Genomic DNA, 16,446 nt, shown 5'->3' with positions numbered 1-16,446 from the left:
TTCTGGCCTAGTGGTTCTTGAGAAGAAGATTTTTAAAGATTTGTTCTATATATTTCTATGTAAAACTTGGATTCCCTAATTCATGATTTTAACAATTTAATATCTACACTACCCAAGGATGCTTCCACATAAGTTTCAGCTTTCCTGGCCCACTGGTTCTTGAGAAGAAGATTTTTAAAGATTTGTTCTATATATTTCTATGTAAAACTTGGATTCCCTATTGTGGCCCCGCCCTACCCCCGGGGGTCATGATTTTAACAATTTAATATCTACACTACCCCAGGATGCTTCCACATAAGTTTCAGCTTTTCTGGCCTAGTGGTTCTTGAGAAGAAGATTTTTTTAATACCCTTTTTTTGTCTTTTCTTGATTTTCTCTCTTTGGGAATAAACTTGTCCCTTCATTTTAATAATTTAAATTCCCCTTCACCCAAGGATGTTTTGTACCAAGTTTGGTTAAAATTGGCCCAGTGGTTCTTGAGAAGAAGTTGAAAATGTGAAAAGTTTACAGACGGACGGACGGACGGACGGACGGACAGACGGACAGACGGACAGACGGACGGACGACGGACAACGGGTGATCAGAAAAGCTCACTTGAGCTTTCAGCTCAGGTGAGCTAAAAATTACATTTCTAATCCTCTGGCTGATGATTCTGACAATGAAAAGCGTATTTACAAAGCTGAAAACAAAGCCTTGCGTGAGAAAAAGGAAAAAGAAAAACAGAAAGAAAAGCAAAAAAACAAAGCTAATAACTCTTCTAATGCTAGGAGCTATGCTCCCTTCAATTTTCCTTTTCCCAGGCAGCCATTTCGTGGATCAGCGCCCTTCCAGTTCGGATTCCCGTTCCCCGGAGTTTCGGGACCAAGGTTCCCCTTTGGATGTTTCCATTGTGGAAAAGCAAACCACCAAAGGAAAGATTGCCCTGAGCTTAAACAGAGCAAGTAATACGGAAAGAGAATCTGATCTTGTGGAAGATAAGTATTTAACGGAAAATATTCATTTTGAAAGTTCAAATTTTAGGGAATTTTATGAATACAAAGAGAGTGGCAAAGTTTGTGTTAGAGGTCGATTAAAGGCTCATATTCAATTTTGGAAAAATATTGATACATGCAAATTTATTCTTGATACCATTGAATTTGGTTACAAAATTCCATTTTATTCTTTACCACAGGGTAGATTTCCTAAGAACAATAAGTCTGCTTTACAGGAGGACCAATTTGTACGATCAGGTGCAGTTGAAGATCTACTAGATAATGGTTTGATTTCAGAGGAGCATGAAGTATCCTATTTCAGTTTCAGTGAATTCAGGTGGTAAAAGAAGACTTATTTTAGATTTGAGAGAAGTCAACAAACATATTTGGAAACAATCAGTCAAATACGATGATATAAGAACAGCTTTGCTATATGTAAATAAAAATAGCTGGTGTTTTAAGTTTGATATCACAAGTGCATATCATCATATAGATATTTTTCCAGATCATAGAAAATTTTTAGGATTTTCTTGGAATTTTGATGGCATTACTAGTTATTTTCAGTTCAATGTTTTACCTTTTGGTCTTACCTCTGCACCATATATCTTTACTAACGGGTGAAACACAATAAAGGGAACAGTAAAGTTGCGCTTGGGGGTAAAAAATTAATGTCTTTATTTTGCCCCCAAAATATTTTTTCTAAAAAGTAGAGTATCTCTAGGATCGGGAACATAAACGGTTTTGTGAAATTCAATTTGGAACTCTGTTTTTTACAAGCTGATTATAACCTCATATTCACAGGTTACGGACACTACAAGTGTTGTTTTCTTTAAAATAAATATTGAAATTTGTATATAAACTTCATGTTTTTAACTGCTAACAAACAAACAACATATAAAAATACTAAATATGGACAAAAGTTGGACTAAAAAGGTGGCATTATACTTTAAAATGAAAACAGTTCTTACTTCGTACATTTTTGTTTAAAATGGTACTATTTCAATTTATGTGAACTCTTTAAAACCAATGTAAATAAAGAAAGAACTATTTATAAATAACATTTTTTATGCCTTTGTTGAAATATAAATGCTTCCATTAAAATAGAAAATTTCATTTTTATAAATTCTCTGATAGCTTCATTAAGTTACGGACACTACCAGACCCAAATATTTATGATTGGCTTTAATTGGTTTGTGGTAAAAAAATTTTTTTTTATAAACTTCTGAACTATTAGAAATCAGATTTAAATGATTATTAAATACAAAGTGCATGAAAAATTAGATTTTGTTTCAAATAAAAACAATTTACTTGCATAACTAATGCCAATAGGAAAAAAATCCAGTTTGGGAAATCCCGAAACTTCCTTTTTTCACATAACTATATAACTGAAGTGCAGAAGAAAAGTTCTCGACTTCATTAAAGTTTTATGAAAACTATTAAGAATGTAGGTACACTGATCAACAAAGTCAATTAACCAAATTTAAGGGTTACAGACACTACACAATACTTTAATTTTTCACAGGCTTGAGGATAAAGTTTTTGTTTTTCAGCCCTTTTCCTAACTTTTTTCAGCATTTTATTTCTCATTGCAGTTTCTCCGGATTTTTTTTATTCTTCAGATCTCAACTTCATCTGATAAAAGCATACCATAACCAATATACATTGAATAAAAATATACACGTGTAACTTTATACAGGTGTTACGTGCAAGTAGCAAAGTCAAATCTTGAAGAATAAAGCTTACTAATATTTCTTTAATCTATTTATTTTTTATTCTGTGAAGGATTCTATTTTTCTTCAAACATTAAATATACTATACTTTATCTGAAATTGGTTTAATTTTAGTTGTTTTCTTTTTTGAAATTTTTTGTAGTGTCCGTAACCAAATTACTTCCCCACTGTTTAACATTTTGAATGCAAATTTACTTGCATTTAACACAGTTTAAGATATTACCTATCAGCAACTAGACAATTAAAGCAATATATCCAAAAATAATTGGTTATGTAACTCGATGATAATAACTTTTAACTATCTTTATGTCATTGTGGGTGTCCAGTCATTATTTTAGTACTTGCAATGAAGAAAAAAAACATGATGTAAAAGAATTCCAGCTAATAAACACCTTTTTATCTCTAAATTTAATAATACACTGCTTCAAAGACTTATCTGTAAATTTATGGAGAAAAAGTAAAGATATTTCATTTATCAACTTTTGGTTACGGACACTACACACTCTACAAGTTATTTAAAATAGGATGAAACTTAACCTTAAATAGAGGAATTTCAACAAGATTTTCGTAAATGTAATACCAGTTGACTTAAACAATGAAAAAATAATGACATGCTATTTGACTTAAATCCTAGGATATCAATGGTATCTGCCAATATCAAGGTGATGTAACACCGAGGATCTTGTATATGGAAATGGTGCAATCTGGGTTCCCCAAATTAGTTGCATTATCAAAACTAGGCAGAAAAATAAAGTATATTGATTAACTTGTTAAACAAACCTCTGACCTTTGTGAATAGACTAGCATTGTGTTTTAACACAGCCTGTTTCAAACTGCCTCAAGTACAGGTTACGGACACTACAGGATTTTGTAGTGTCCGTAACCACATTTGTGATGATAACAGCTAGAAAAACAGTGGTGATGATCAGGAAAATTGCAATACATCTCAGCATCTATATGAAATACCTATCTAGAAAATTAGTTAAGATATTTATGGAGCCTTCCTATTTCACATAATTTAAGTTTTTTGTAAAAACTTAATTTTCCATATAAAAACATGATGAAATTTCATTACAATGGTTACATAACCCAACTTTTTCTCTGTAAGTAACAGAGCATTAATACTGTGATTTTAGACAGAAATCTGAAAAAATAAATGATATGGACATTATTTTTATTTGGCATAATGAGAGGGGTAAAATTATGTGAAAAATGTATAACATTGCACCCCTATTATATTTTCTTTCATATCTTCAAAAGTTGTTATTCAATCCTGAAAATTCAAGCACCAAAATAATTTGTAAAATAAAATCTAAAGTCTGATAATGATCATTGGCATGAAAATATATGATATTTAACAATTATTTCAATTGAAAAATGCTGTAATTTCGAAGTGCAACCGCATAACGCTGAAAAAAGTCATTTTTGGGGTATATTTTCTGCATTTACTTAAAATCTGTTAAGGCTAGATCAACAAAATTTTGCACACAAGTCCTTTATAAGGATTCCTATCAATGAATTATGATAAATTGCATGTAAAGAAAATAACATTTCTTAAAATCATGTATAACAATGTAGTATTGCGCCCTATATTGTGTTTCACCCATAAGTTTACTAGGTCATTTATAAACAATTAACCAGAAAGTACAGTTTAGAATTTATTGGGTCTTTACGACCTCAAACATCAATACACTACATATAAATACAAAGCTGTAATATAACATTCTAAACATTCACCGACATTACTATATTTAACAATTTGGCGTCTCGGGGGCTACTCATTCCTTCTTTAACAACTCTTAACACTAGTGAAATAAAAGTCTAAATTGAATCTAATATTGACTTGTCAGTAATAGTAAGGTGAAAACCTGCCTGAGGCTAACACACAATGATGGCGCTCTGGGCTGATCCCAGGAGTGTAAGTATCCCAACCATGCCCTGGGCTGATCCCAGCAGGCATCAAAGAAACATCAAACCATGCCCGGGGCTGATCCCAGCAGGCATTTGAGAGCGAGAAAACCACGCCCGGGGCTGATCCCAGCAGGCATCTACGACCGAGAAAAACCATGCCCGGGGCTGATCCCAGCAGGCATCTGAGAGCGAGAAACCCATGCCCGGGGCTGATCCCAGCAGGCATCTAAGACCGAGAAAAACCATGCCCGGGGCTGATCCCAGCAGGCATCTGAGAGCGAGAAAACCATGCCCGGGGCTGATCCCAGCAGGCCAGTGGAAACTAAATACTAGTCTAAATCTATAACAATTCAACAACTACCTATATATATGAATTAAAAATGCATGAAAAAAGGTGTAATATATATCATACTAATGAACAAAAAACAAACATAGACTTGGGGGTAAAATTCCCCAGGAATAGACAAGATGAGTAGCCCCGTAGAGAACCAGGGACGTTGAAGGGGATGGAGGGTGGGTAGCTGCAACACAGAGCGTCTAGATGCGAATGGAACAATACAGACTCCCCCTCTAGGCATCAATGCCCCTGGTTACTCTATTCTCATTGGTCAATATCATCTCCCCTGTCTGACCAAAATTCTATAATTAGATATGCTACCCCACAACAGAATTATGCAACAGGAAATGGCGCAGTGAAGTAAAGACCATTTTGATGTATTTGGATGACGGGTTTGGTTGTCATTGTGAGTAGGAAAAAGTTTGTGAAATGTCCAGACAAGTTCATGCAGATACTGTTTCATCAGGATTTGTACCTAAGGCGGAAAAATCTATGTGGGTACCTTGTCAAATAATAGAATTTTTAGGAATATGTCTGAATTGTGAACAGGGCACTATTCACGTCCCTACACGTAGATTAGAAAAAGTTTCAGATACTATTCTAAAAATTGAATACTTTTTGAGTAAAAATTTACCAGTAAAGGTAAGACGTATAGCTAGTCTTGTTGGTCAGATAATTTCAATGTCTATTGTTATTGGTAATATTTCTCAGCTTATGACAAGATCTCTTAGCATTGATATTTTATCTGCAACATCTTGGAACAGTATGATATACTTGTCTGAAGAGAGTTTAAATCAAGTTTTATTTTGGAAGAATACATTAGAAAAAATCAATGACAGAGAAATGAAGTATATTTCAGGTTCTAACCGCATAGTATATACTGACGCCAGTGAGACGGGTTATGGTGGATATTGTGTGCAGACAGGACACGCTGTTTCTCATGGTTTATGGGAAGAAAGTGAGAGGAATAATAGTTCCACATGGAGGGAATTAGTAGCTGTAGAGAGAGTTTTGTTTTCATTGATATCCTTTTTAGAGGGAGAGAATGTTAAATGGTTTACAGACAATACAAATGTTGTAACTATTATAAGAAAGGGGAGTATGAAAAAAGAGTTACAGAAAATAGCAATAAAGATTTTTGAATTATGTTTAATACATAAGATTCACTTAGAAATAGAATGGATTCCCCGAGAGTTGAATGATCAAGCAGATTATTTAAGTCGTATTGTAGATTTTGATGATTGGGGAATAAGCCAAGTTTTATTGGAAGACATTTCTCGAGAATGGGGTCCTTACGACGTAGATTTGTTTGCTTCTGATTATAATGCAAAAGTTGAAGAATTTTGTTCCAGATATTGGAATCCATTTTCATTTGCAGTGGATGCCTTTACGTTAAACTGGACAGGTTGGAATGCTTGGATAGTTCCTCTTATATATTTAATACCTAGAGTGTTAGAGTATTTATTTAAATGTAGGGGATGTGGTATGTTGATAGCTCCTTTTTGGGAATCATCGGCTTTTTGGCCTATTTTAATTTCAGATGTTTTCAAAGCACATATTGTATTATTGTAGATTGGAGAGACCTTCTTGTTGAGAAAGAGTTTTACACATCTGGGTAATTGAAGTCTGGCATTTTTGGCCAAGAAGATTTGAAATTTAGAATGCTTGCAATTTTGTTGGATTTTGGAGAAAATATTTGATTTTCATTTACAGAAATATTTCATGTATTTAGATTGCAAATATTTGCATGGTCCACTTGGCTATTTAGCATAAAAGTTGGCATCAATTTGAATTTGAAATTTTTGTGAGTTTACAGTAAGCATTTATTTTATTTAGATTGCTTTTAATTAATTGCGTATTTTATGCGCAAAGTTTTTGGATTTGAAATTTTAAATTAAATTTGAAGTTGATCGATTGTTTGATCTTTTGCACTTTGTGTGTGCAAGCCATTTGGCTTTGATTTTATTATCAATTTTTGGAAATTGATATAGATGTCGTTTTGACATGATTTCAGATTATCGAAATATAATTTTGTAGATTAAATTATGAATAATACCTTTTTTGGTAATTGAATTCCCATTTTGGGTTCATATTAGTATAATCATAAATATTGATATAAAGTTAGATTGAAAATGTAAAAATTGTGGAAAAGAGAGGATGTAAAAAGAGATAGTATTTAAGGGGGCCGACTATAGTTTCCACTGCGCAATATTTCGCGCATCATAGGAAAATGAAGCCTATTTACTGTTTTAATGCAATTTTTTCGCTTTATTATTAAAATTAAACAAAATTAAGAAATTATAGGTATAAAAATGTAATATTATTACAATTTGATATAACTGGTTATTTAACCAATTTTGCAATTGATAGGAAGTTGACGTCGCTGCAGTGTCTTTTTGACGTTTAATCTGTAGCTCTTACAGAAAGGGTTAATAAAAATATTATTAAAGACAAGAGATGTTTGTAAAACACTTATGCCCCCCTCCCCCCAAATTGGAATTTTTCCAATTCCAAGGGGCAAAACTCTGTCAAAAATGACACGATTGTACCCATAAAAGAATTTGACCTAGATATTCATCTGATAAATCTGTATACTACATTTCATCTCAGCATGTGCACAGTTGTGAAGAAAATGAACGGAAACTGCAAATAATTGGAATTTTTCTAAGTCCAAGGGGTATAACTCTGTCAAAAATGGTGCAATCATGCCTAAACCAGAACATGACCTAGATTTTAATGTGATATATCTGTATAAAAAAATTCATTTCAATATGTACAACGGTTGCAAAGAAAATGAACGGAAACTGCAAACAATTGGAACTTTTCTAAGTCCAAGGGGCATAACTCTGTGAAAACTGGTGCGATCGTACCCAAAACAGAACTTGACCCAGATATTCATGTGATATATCTGCATACAAAATTTCATCTAAGTATGTGCAACGGTTGTTAAGAAAATGAACGGAAACTGCAAATAATTGAAATTTTTCTAAGTCCAAGGGGTATAACTCTGTGAAAACTGGTGCGATCATACCCGAAACAGAACTTGACCTAGATATTCATCTGAAAAATCTGTATACTAAATTTCATCTCAGCATGTGCAACGGTTGCAAAGAAAATGAACGGAAACTGCAAACAATTGGAACTTTTCTAAGTCCAAGGGGCATAACTCTGTCAAAAATGGCGCGATCGTAACCAAAACAGAACTTGACCTAGATATTCATGTGATATATCTGCATACTAAATTTCATCTAAGTATGTGCAACGGTTGTAAAGAAAATGAACGGACACTGCAAATAATGAAATTTTTCTAAGTCCAAGGGGCATAACTCTGTCAAAAATGGTGCGATTGTACCCAAAACAGAACTTGGCCCAGATATTCATGTGATATATCTGTATACCAAATTTCATTTCAGTATGTGCAACGGTTGCGAAGAAAATGAACGGAAACTAAGTGGACCGACAGACCGACGGACCGACAGACCGACAGACCGACCAACAGAAGGGGGGCATAAAAAAGTAATAGACATACGCTCTTGAAATTTAAAACATAGAATTTTTAGAATATCTCCAATATTTTTATAATGTTTTTTGTGAATCCATTGTTTACGTCATATTTTGTAGTACTCTATAAAAATAGTAAAATTTGCTAATTTTTTGCATTTTGAGATGCCCCCTCTGTTAACAAGACGGTAGAATTTTGTGTTTCTTACATATATTGTAAAATATAGTATTACTCATGAAATGTTATAGTTTGAACAAAATGTCTATTGTAGTATTTGTATAATTTGCTTTAAAGTGCTAAAAATTGGCATTTTCCTATATAATCCTATAGTAAATGTACCTGTATTTTGAGACGGTCCCTCAAAAGTACCTGGATGGTAGATTTCCCCCAAACTTTGCATGTACACTGAAGTTAATGTAAGTTATATATGGTATAAAAATGAAGAGTTTCGCTATTGTAGTTTTTAATGTGTTATGTTATTTATCATTATTACTGATTTGGTATCAGGAATGAATGGGTTTTAAAGGAGAATATATAGATGGAAATACAGGACTGGGATATTTCTTCGAATGATAGAAACTTCAAGAGATCAGAAAATGAGCCAGCAAGAGTCACCTGTATCTGTGAAGTGTATTATTTCAATAAAAGTAAGAATCACTATACCAATATCAAGGATTCTTTCCCCTGGTCGTGTGTTCTGCCAGCTATCTATCTGTTCCTTTTCCATGTACTGAAGGCGGCGCTCATGGAAACAAATTTTTACAATGCTCTGAAATAAACAACATAAGGTCCATGAGCCTTGATATAGTCATCTTCTTTGACTTTTTACTTCTTTTGTTACATTTTAATTATATATTATAGGCATGAAGCTTCAGCCCCCTCCCTTTGTTTTCCTAAAAGAACTTTTTACTATTGAAAATGTTCACTGAAATCCCAGTCCCCCCATTTTACTGTAAATCACTTTTTATTCGCAAGAACTTTATTTTCGCGTTATTACGCGAGACAGTATGCTCGTGAAAATTTCATTCTCACGTTTAATAGAAATCCTTAAGATTATATAGAGCAATGAACACAATTCGTGAAAATTTTGTCTCGCTAATAAAGAGTCAATTACTATCTCACGAAAATAAGGTGTCGCGAAAATTAAGTGATCTACAGTATTTCATTAAAGTCTAATAAGGATAATGTAATAGTGTATGATTAATATGACCAAATTGGTACTGAAAGAAGTTGGAATATCCCATGGGCTACAAAGCTCACTTACGTGACGTCTATAGTATACACTTATCCACTGGTTGTGAGTGGGATAGCTCTTTTATCAAACCCGCGACAGGGAACTATTCCCCGAGGGCTTGCCCGAGGGGAATAGTTTCTGTCAAGGGTTTGATGAAAGAGCTATCCCACTCACAACCAGTGGATAAATGTTTTATTATACTGATGTATAATTACAATTTTTGAGGTTTGTGAATTTTTACTACAAGAAAAATCTGACATCATGATGCATCACAATGCTACTAAAGTCATTATGACATCATCAGTAAATAGATTTATCACTGGAAATCAAAATTGGTAGGAAAAATTGCATAAAAATTTTCCTAGGGTGGATAGCAAAAACTATACCCCGGGGTATAGCTTTGCTATGCGTGGACTATCAAAGATAGCTATTTTACCTTCTTAACTTTATATAGGGAACATTTTAACAGAAGTATAATAATTGTTCTTGTTCTTCATCAGATAGTTATTGTTCATCAGTAGATTTTTTTCCTTATATTTTTCTATCTTAACTTCGATCACCTTTTGTAGTCCTACCTAGAGCTGAAATGGATGTTCGAACATTCGCGAATGAAGTTTTTCACGAATATTCCAATGGAAAATTTGTATTCGAATATTCGGTCACATGTTTAGACCCTAGTCGTGGATAAAGCGACAACCCAGATAACACCATTGCATAGCCTATCATTGATAAAGTTAGAGCTGCCATGTTTTCCATTCTGCGCCGGTGTAATGTTGAATATTGACCCCAGTTGAAAATTGAACCGGGGTTCATTTTTCAACGTTGAATACTGAACCAGAGGTGTTTTTTTCTCTGTTGAAAATTGAGACCAAAAGTCGTCGAATTTATACCCGGAGTCATTTTTCAACAGCTTCATCATTTTTTCTTATCCCTGATGACCTCAACAAGTTGAAAATTGACGCTGTTGAATATTGACTCCACCTCAGAGTTTTGAACATTCTTTGAACTGGGAAGTTGTTTTACAGGATTTATCAATATATATTTACATTTCCAATAAATTTCCCCTATGATTCTTTACACCAGAAGTCTCTGTCGAGACTGTAGCTCTACTGGTTTGTACTTATGACAAAGGATGAGAAAAGAAGCCATTGCCATCAGGAATTTCACAGACATTTCTATTTTTAGTAAAAATAGCAAAACTGTTCATCGAAATCAAAAACTGATGCGCTATTTTATGTATCTTAGTGTAGTCTTCTTGTGTGCCAAGTAATACTGAAATCAGACCATAACTGTAGGAGGAGTAGCGTTTTAAAGGAATTTCACAGAAAATTCTATTTTTAGTAACCATGGCAACACCTTTCATCAAAATCAAAAACCGATGGACTATTTTATGTATTTTAGTGTAGTCTGCTTATGTGCCAAGTTATATTGAAATCAGACCAAAAGTGTAGGAGGAGTAGCGTTTTCAAGGAATTTCACAGAAAATTCTATTTTTAGTAACCATTGCAACATCTTTCATCGAAATCAAAAACCGATGCACTATTTTATGTATCTTAGTGTAGTCTACTTGTGTGCCAAGTTATATTGAAATCAAATGAAAACTGTAGGAGGAGTAGCACTTTAAAGGAATTTCAAAGAAAATTCTATTTCTAGTAACTATGGCAACACCTTTCATCGAAATCAAAAACCGATGCACTACTTTATGTATCTTAGTGTAGTCTAATTGTGTGCCAAGTTATATTGAAATCAGATGAAAACTGTAGGAGGAGTAGCATTTTAAAGGAATTTCACAGAGAATTCTATTATTAGTAACCACGGCAACACCGTTCATCGAAATCAAAAACCGATGCACTATTTTATGTATCTTAGTGTAGTCTACTTGTGTGCCAAGTTATATTAAAATCAGACCAAAACTGTAGGAGGAGTAGCGTTTTGAAAAATTGTTTACAGACAGACGGACAGACAGACAGACAGACGGACGGACGACGGACACCTTACTATCGCATAAGCTCTTCTGGTCTCTGACCAGTAGAGCTAAAAAAACGTAGGTAATCAAAGAATATGAAGCTCACCTCGACGAATGTTATCAGTGTAAGTAATGCAAATCTCATGTCATATTTTCTTAATATCTAGTATTTATCCCAACAAAAATATTCTTGCAAGTTGTGTTTAACCCCTTACAGGGCATATACACATTTCTACGCATATAGCGTGAAAAACATGTATAGTGTAAACAAATATTAATTTGTTAATACTGCACATATCAAGGACATCAAGTTCATTGGGATTAATTTGTTCCCAAAACTTTCACATGGTCTCTCGTATGGAAAATATAGATCAGGTAGTGTCCATCCCTAGATGCATCATCCATGCAAGTTTGGTCCAGGTAGGCTTATAGTTACTCAAGGAATGGACCTGCTTCAAAAACTTTAACCTGGTCACTCATCTTGGGAATGGACCTGCTCCAAAAACTTTAACCTAGTCACTAATCTTGAAAATGTAAGTCGGATCCAGCATCTGAAGCAAGTCTGGTAGTGTCCATCCCTAGATGCATCATCCATGCAAGTTTGGTCCAGGTAGGGCTTATAGTTACTTGGGAATGGACCTGCTCCAAAAACTTTAACCTGGTCACTCATCTAGAAAATGTAGGTCACATCCAGCATCCGAAGCAAGTCTGGTAGTGTACATCCCTAGATGCATCATCGTCGAGGTGAGCTGAAAATGCTGTTCATTTTCTCATGAACTACATTAGGTATGTACCATGAATAAGTATGAGTATCTCCATTGTTGCGTCATAATACTGTTCTTGACGTCAAAAAATATAGTGCATACTGTTCTGTTTTAGAAATGACAGTTGAATGGCGTAAATTTAAGGCAAGTCATCAGAAAAATAATGTGAATATAAGAAATGAATTTAATTTTTTGAAGATTCATGAGGTATATGAACTACAATGCTTCACACCGGCTTATTGATCATGAAGTGCTAACACGCTTCATGAAATATGCCGGCGTGACCCCTGCGAGGTGAAATTCATAATTTCAGGAACTTTTATGAATCGTTCATGAACATTCATGATGTGTTCATGACTGGTTCATAAAGATGGTTCATGAACTTTATTCATGAATATATTCATAAAATGTAGTTCATGAGCAAATGATGAATATATATGAATATTGGTAATTTTCATTTTAAAGACAGAAAAAATGTAGAGTTCAAGGTATTATGAATGTTCATGAATTTTCATGAAGACTAAAATAATTGACAAAAATGATTGACAGAAAACACTCAATACTCTCATAATACAACTTTTGCATGCAGATGCAATTGTTGAACAAGCCCCTGGTATAATTTATAGTTAATAACATTCTTTCACCATCTGAAAAAATAAATCATGAAATCATTTCGTGCTTTTATTTGATTTTAATTAAACAAACAGTGCATCACCATTGACAGCATTTTTTTTTTCAAATTCATTACTTGCGTTTCTTCATAATTTAAATTAAACAGTTATATTCATCATAATGTGCTTTAATTAATGTCGTTTTTCATCACACAACTTTGTTCGACCGAATTTTCTCTAACATCAAACTTTAAACAAGTTGTTGGAAAATGAAACATTCTGGAAAATGAACTTTGTGAGCTTCGTAAAAAACGTTTTATATATTTATCAACAACTAAAAAATTATATCACTTGTCTGTACTGTACCATATTATTCCTGGATCGAAACGCTATATATATACATTTCAATTTTGGTGCAGTTAAAATGTCAAAAGTTTCCATTGCTTCGTGCGTAAATGATAGAGCACAGACTGTATGGTTGTAAAGTATCTATGACATAATCCACATTCGTATTTTGTAGTTTTTAGCTCACCTGAGCCGAAGGCTCAAGTGAGCTTTTCTGATCACAATTTGTCCGGCGTCCGTCTGTCTGTCTGTCTGTCTGTTTGTAAACTTTTCACATTTTCGACTTCTTCTCAAGAACCGCTGGGCCAATTTCAACCAAACTTGCAACAAAGTATCCTTGGGTAAAGGGGATTCAAGTTTGTTCAAATGAAGGGCCACGCCCTCATCCAAGGGAAGATAATTGGGAATTAATGAAAATTTGGTGGCATGTTTTAAAAATCTTCTTCTCAAGAACCACTGTGCCAGGAAAGATGAAACTTATGGGGAAACATCCTCAGGTAGTGTAGATTTAAGTTTGTTCAAATCATGACCCCCGGGGGTATATTTATATGGGCGGGGCCAAAATGGCCGACCAAAGTTTTACATAGAAATATATAGGAAAATTCTTTAAACATCTTCTTCTCAAGAAGATCAAAGCTATAATTGATCATATTTATATGGAAGCATCCTCAGTTAGTGTAGATTCAAGTTTGTTCAAATCATGACCCCTGGGGTAGGCGAGGCCAAAATGGCCGACCAACGTTTTACATAGAAATATATAGGAAAATTCTTTAAAAATCTTCTTCTCAAGAATAGCAAAGCCATAATTGATCATATTTATTTGGAAGCATCCTCAGGTAGTGTAGATTCAAGTTTGTTCAAATCATGACCCCCAGGGGAAGGGCGGGGCCAAAATAGCCGACCAAAGTTTTACATAGAAATATATAGGAAAATTCTTTAAAAATCTTCTTCTCAAGAATAGCAAAGCCATAATTGATCATATTTATATGGAAGCATCCTCAGGTAGTGTAGATTCAAGTTTGTTCAAATCATGACCCCCAAGGGGTAGGGCGGGGTCAAAATGGCCAACTAAAGTTTTACATAGAAATATATAGGAAAATTCTTTAAAAATCTTCTTCTCAAGAATGGCAAAGCCATAACTGATCATATTTATATGGAACCTTCCTCAGGTAGTGTAGATTCAAGTTTGTTCAAATCATGACCCCCACAGGTAGGGCGGGGCCAAAATGGCCGACCAAAGTTTTACATAGAAATGTATAGGAAAATTCTTTAAAAATCTTCTCAAGAATAACAAAGCCATAATTGATCATATTTACATGGAAGCATCCTCAAGTTGTGTAGATTTAAGATTTGTTCAAATCATGACCCCCAGGGGTAGGGCGGGTTCAAAATGGCCGACCAAAGTTTTACATAGAAATATATAGGAAACTTCTTTAAACATCTTCTTCTCAAGAATAGCAAAGCCATAATTGATCATATTTATATGGAAGCATCCTCAGGTAGTGTAGATTCAAGTTTGTTCAAATCATGGCCCCCAGGGGTAGGGCGGGGCCAAAATGGCCGACCAAAGTTTTACATAGAAATGTATAGGAAAATTCTTTAAAAATCTTTTTCTCAAGAATAGCAAAGCTATGATTGGTCTTGGGACTACTTTTGGATTTAAGCTTTTCAAGTTTAAACCAATTCTCCTTTTTCCTAGCCACAGTGCTCAGGTGAGCGATGTGGCCCATGGGCCTCTTGTAATTCTCCTATGCGTCTTCACAGCTCAGAATATTCTGTCTGAGGGCGAGAAATTGTTATTATCATGTCATAGGGGGCCGCCATACTTGCTATACGAAACTAAAAGTCAATACATGTATAATTTATGACGTAAAAAAATCGAATTCTTCATTGATAAAACTTATTTTGATATAAAAAAAATTTTATTTTCAGTGAAAAATTATTCAGATAGTGTTTGTAATTTTTTTAAACAGAAATCTTGGAAATTCGAAACTAACGTATTTCTTAGCTCTACCGTACATTTTTGAATAGGGGCGAACTTGAAAACGTGCGAGACGTTGGAAGTGGGAATTTGTAGAGTGGAAGAATCAGTATTTGTGATCGATTATTTGCATAATCACTGTGCCGTTTTCGTATTGCATAATTTTATTTTGATCGGGTTCAATATTCTGTTTATACTAATTATGGTAGCCATGCGGTTTGCCTGGCGTTTTGGCTGTTAAGTTTGGTGATGTTGGCCTCCCTAAGGAGTAAGTTTTATATTGTTTTACTTGAATTTATATCTAACTTGATCATCTGTATCTAACAGTATTATGCAATATATTTTATCATGTTTAAATTCTGCAACTACAATGTTTTGTAAAACCGCGCATTTCCAGCATGCGATAGGCATAGGCCAGTTCAGCTCACATGTTAAAGTTACGCATTTAATTTTGTATGATTGCTTATGATTTTGATATTTTGTCAAATTCTTATTATGCTTTTGTAATTTGTAGTTTTTCACCCTCTCACAAGGTGTGTCCAATAAACAGTACAGTCACTGATCTTTTTAAGAAAATAACAGAATATGAAGGAAGACTATTATATATATATATATAGGATCGATCTACTTCATAACTGGTGAGTGACAAAAAATGGAGGCACTCACTGAGTCAGAAATCTGTCTGTAAATGTTACTGTCTATTTGTAAAATAACAACTAATTAACATGATTAAAGCACATTATGATAAATTAATATGTCTCTTTTTTTAATGCAATTTTTGTCTTTGCTTTGAGTCTGGATCCAACCATATAACACATTAATTATAGACTGAGACTCAAAACATTCATAGGCCTGATTGATCTACAAAATGGCGGTCCAAGAAAATAGGCTTAAATTCCACTCAGAATGCTTTAATTTGGAAGTGTCTCTGATGCAAAATTAAATGAAACTAAAATGCAAGAAAATACAAAAAAGTCTTATGTTTTTCAGTTTTTCTCCTCGACTGGAATTAAAAACTGTTCAATTTCTGGCATTAAAACACAATTTAAAACATGCTGAGGATTAGGATCCCCCTCTCCTTTTGACCAAGTAAG

At 34.0% G+C, this 16,446-nt stretch overlaps 1 protein-coding gene and 1 long non-coding RNA gene across 2 annotated transcripts in view; one reads left to right on the top strand and one right to left on the bottom strand.

The window, feature by feature from the left end:
• Positions 1-10,585, bottom strand: part of LOC134273709 (transcription factor CP2-like) — a 209,188-nt gene extending 198,603 nt beyond the window's left edge. The window contains exons 1-2 of the mRNA XM_062755915.1: positions 10,576-10,585; positions 9,115-9,249 (exon numbers count right to left, since the gene is read on the bottom strand). Coding sequence (XP_062611899.1) covers positions 9,115-9,249; positions 10,576-10,585 — 145 coding nt within the window. The remainder of the gene's footprint in view (positions 1-9,114; positions 9,250-10,575) is intronic.
• Positions 10,586-15,501: 4,916 nt separating this feature from the next.
• LOC134273710 (uncharacterized) lies at positions 15,502-15,911 on the top strand. Its single transcript, XR_009993474.1, has 2 exons — positions 15,502-15,620; positions 15,867-15,911. It is a non-coding gene; the product is annotated as an uncharacterized LOC134273710 (long non-coding RNA).
• Positions 15,912-16,446: the final 535 nt, after the last annotated feature.

The sequence above is a fragment of the Saccostrea cucullata genome, unplaced genomic scaffold (genome assembly GCF_032062105.1).
Source record: "Saccostrea cucullata isolate Sc308-1 unplaced genomic scaffold, CSIRO_AGI_Scuc_v1 ctg1501, whole genome shotgun sequence".
NCBI lineage: Eukaryota > Metazoa > Mollusca > Bivalvia > Ostreida > Ostreidae > Saccostrea > Saccostrea cuccullata.
Note: the sequence above shows the minus strand (reverse complement) of the source record. Positions and strands in the feature narration are given on the sequence as shown.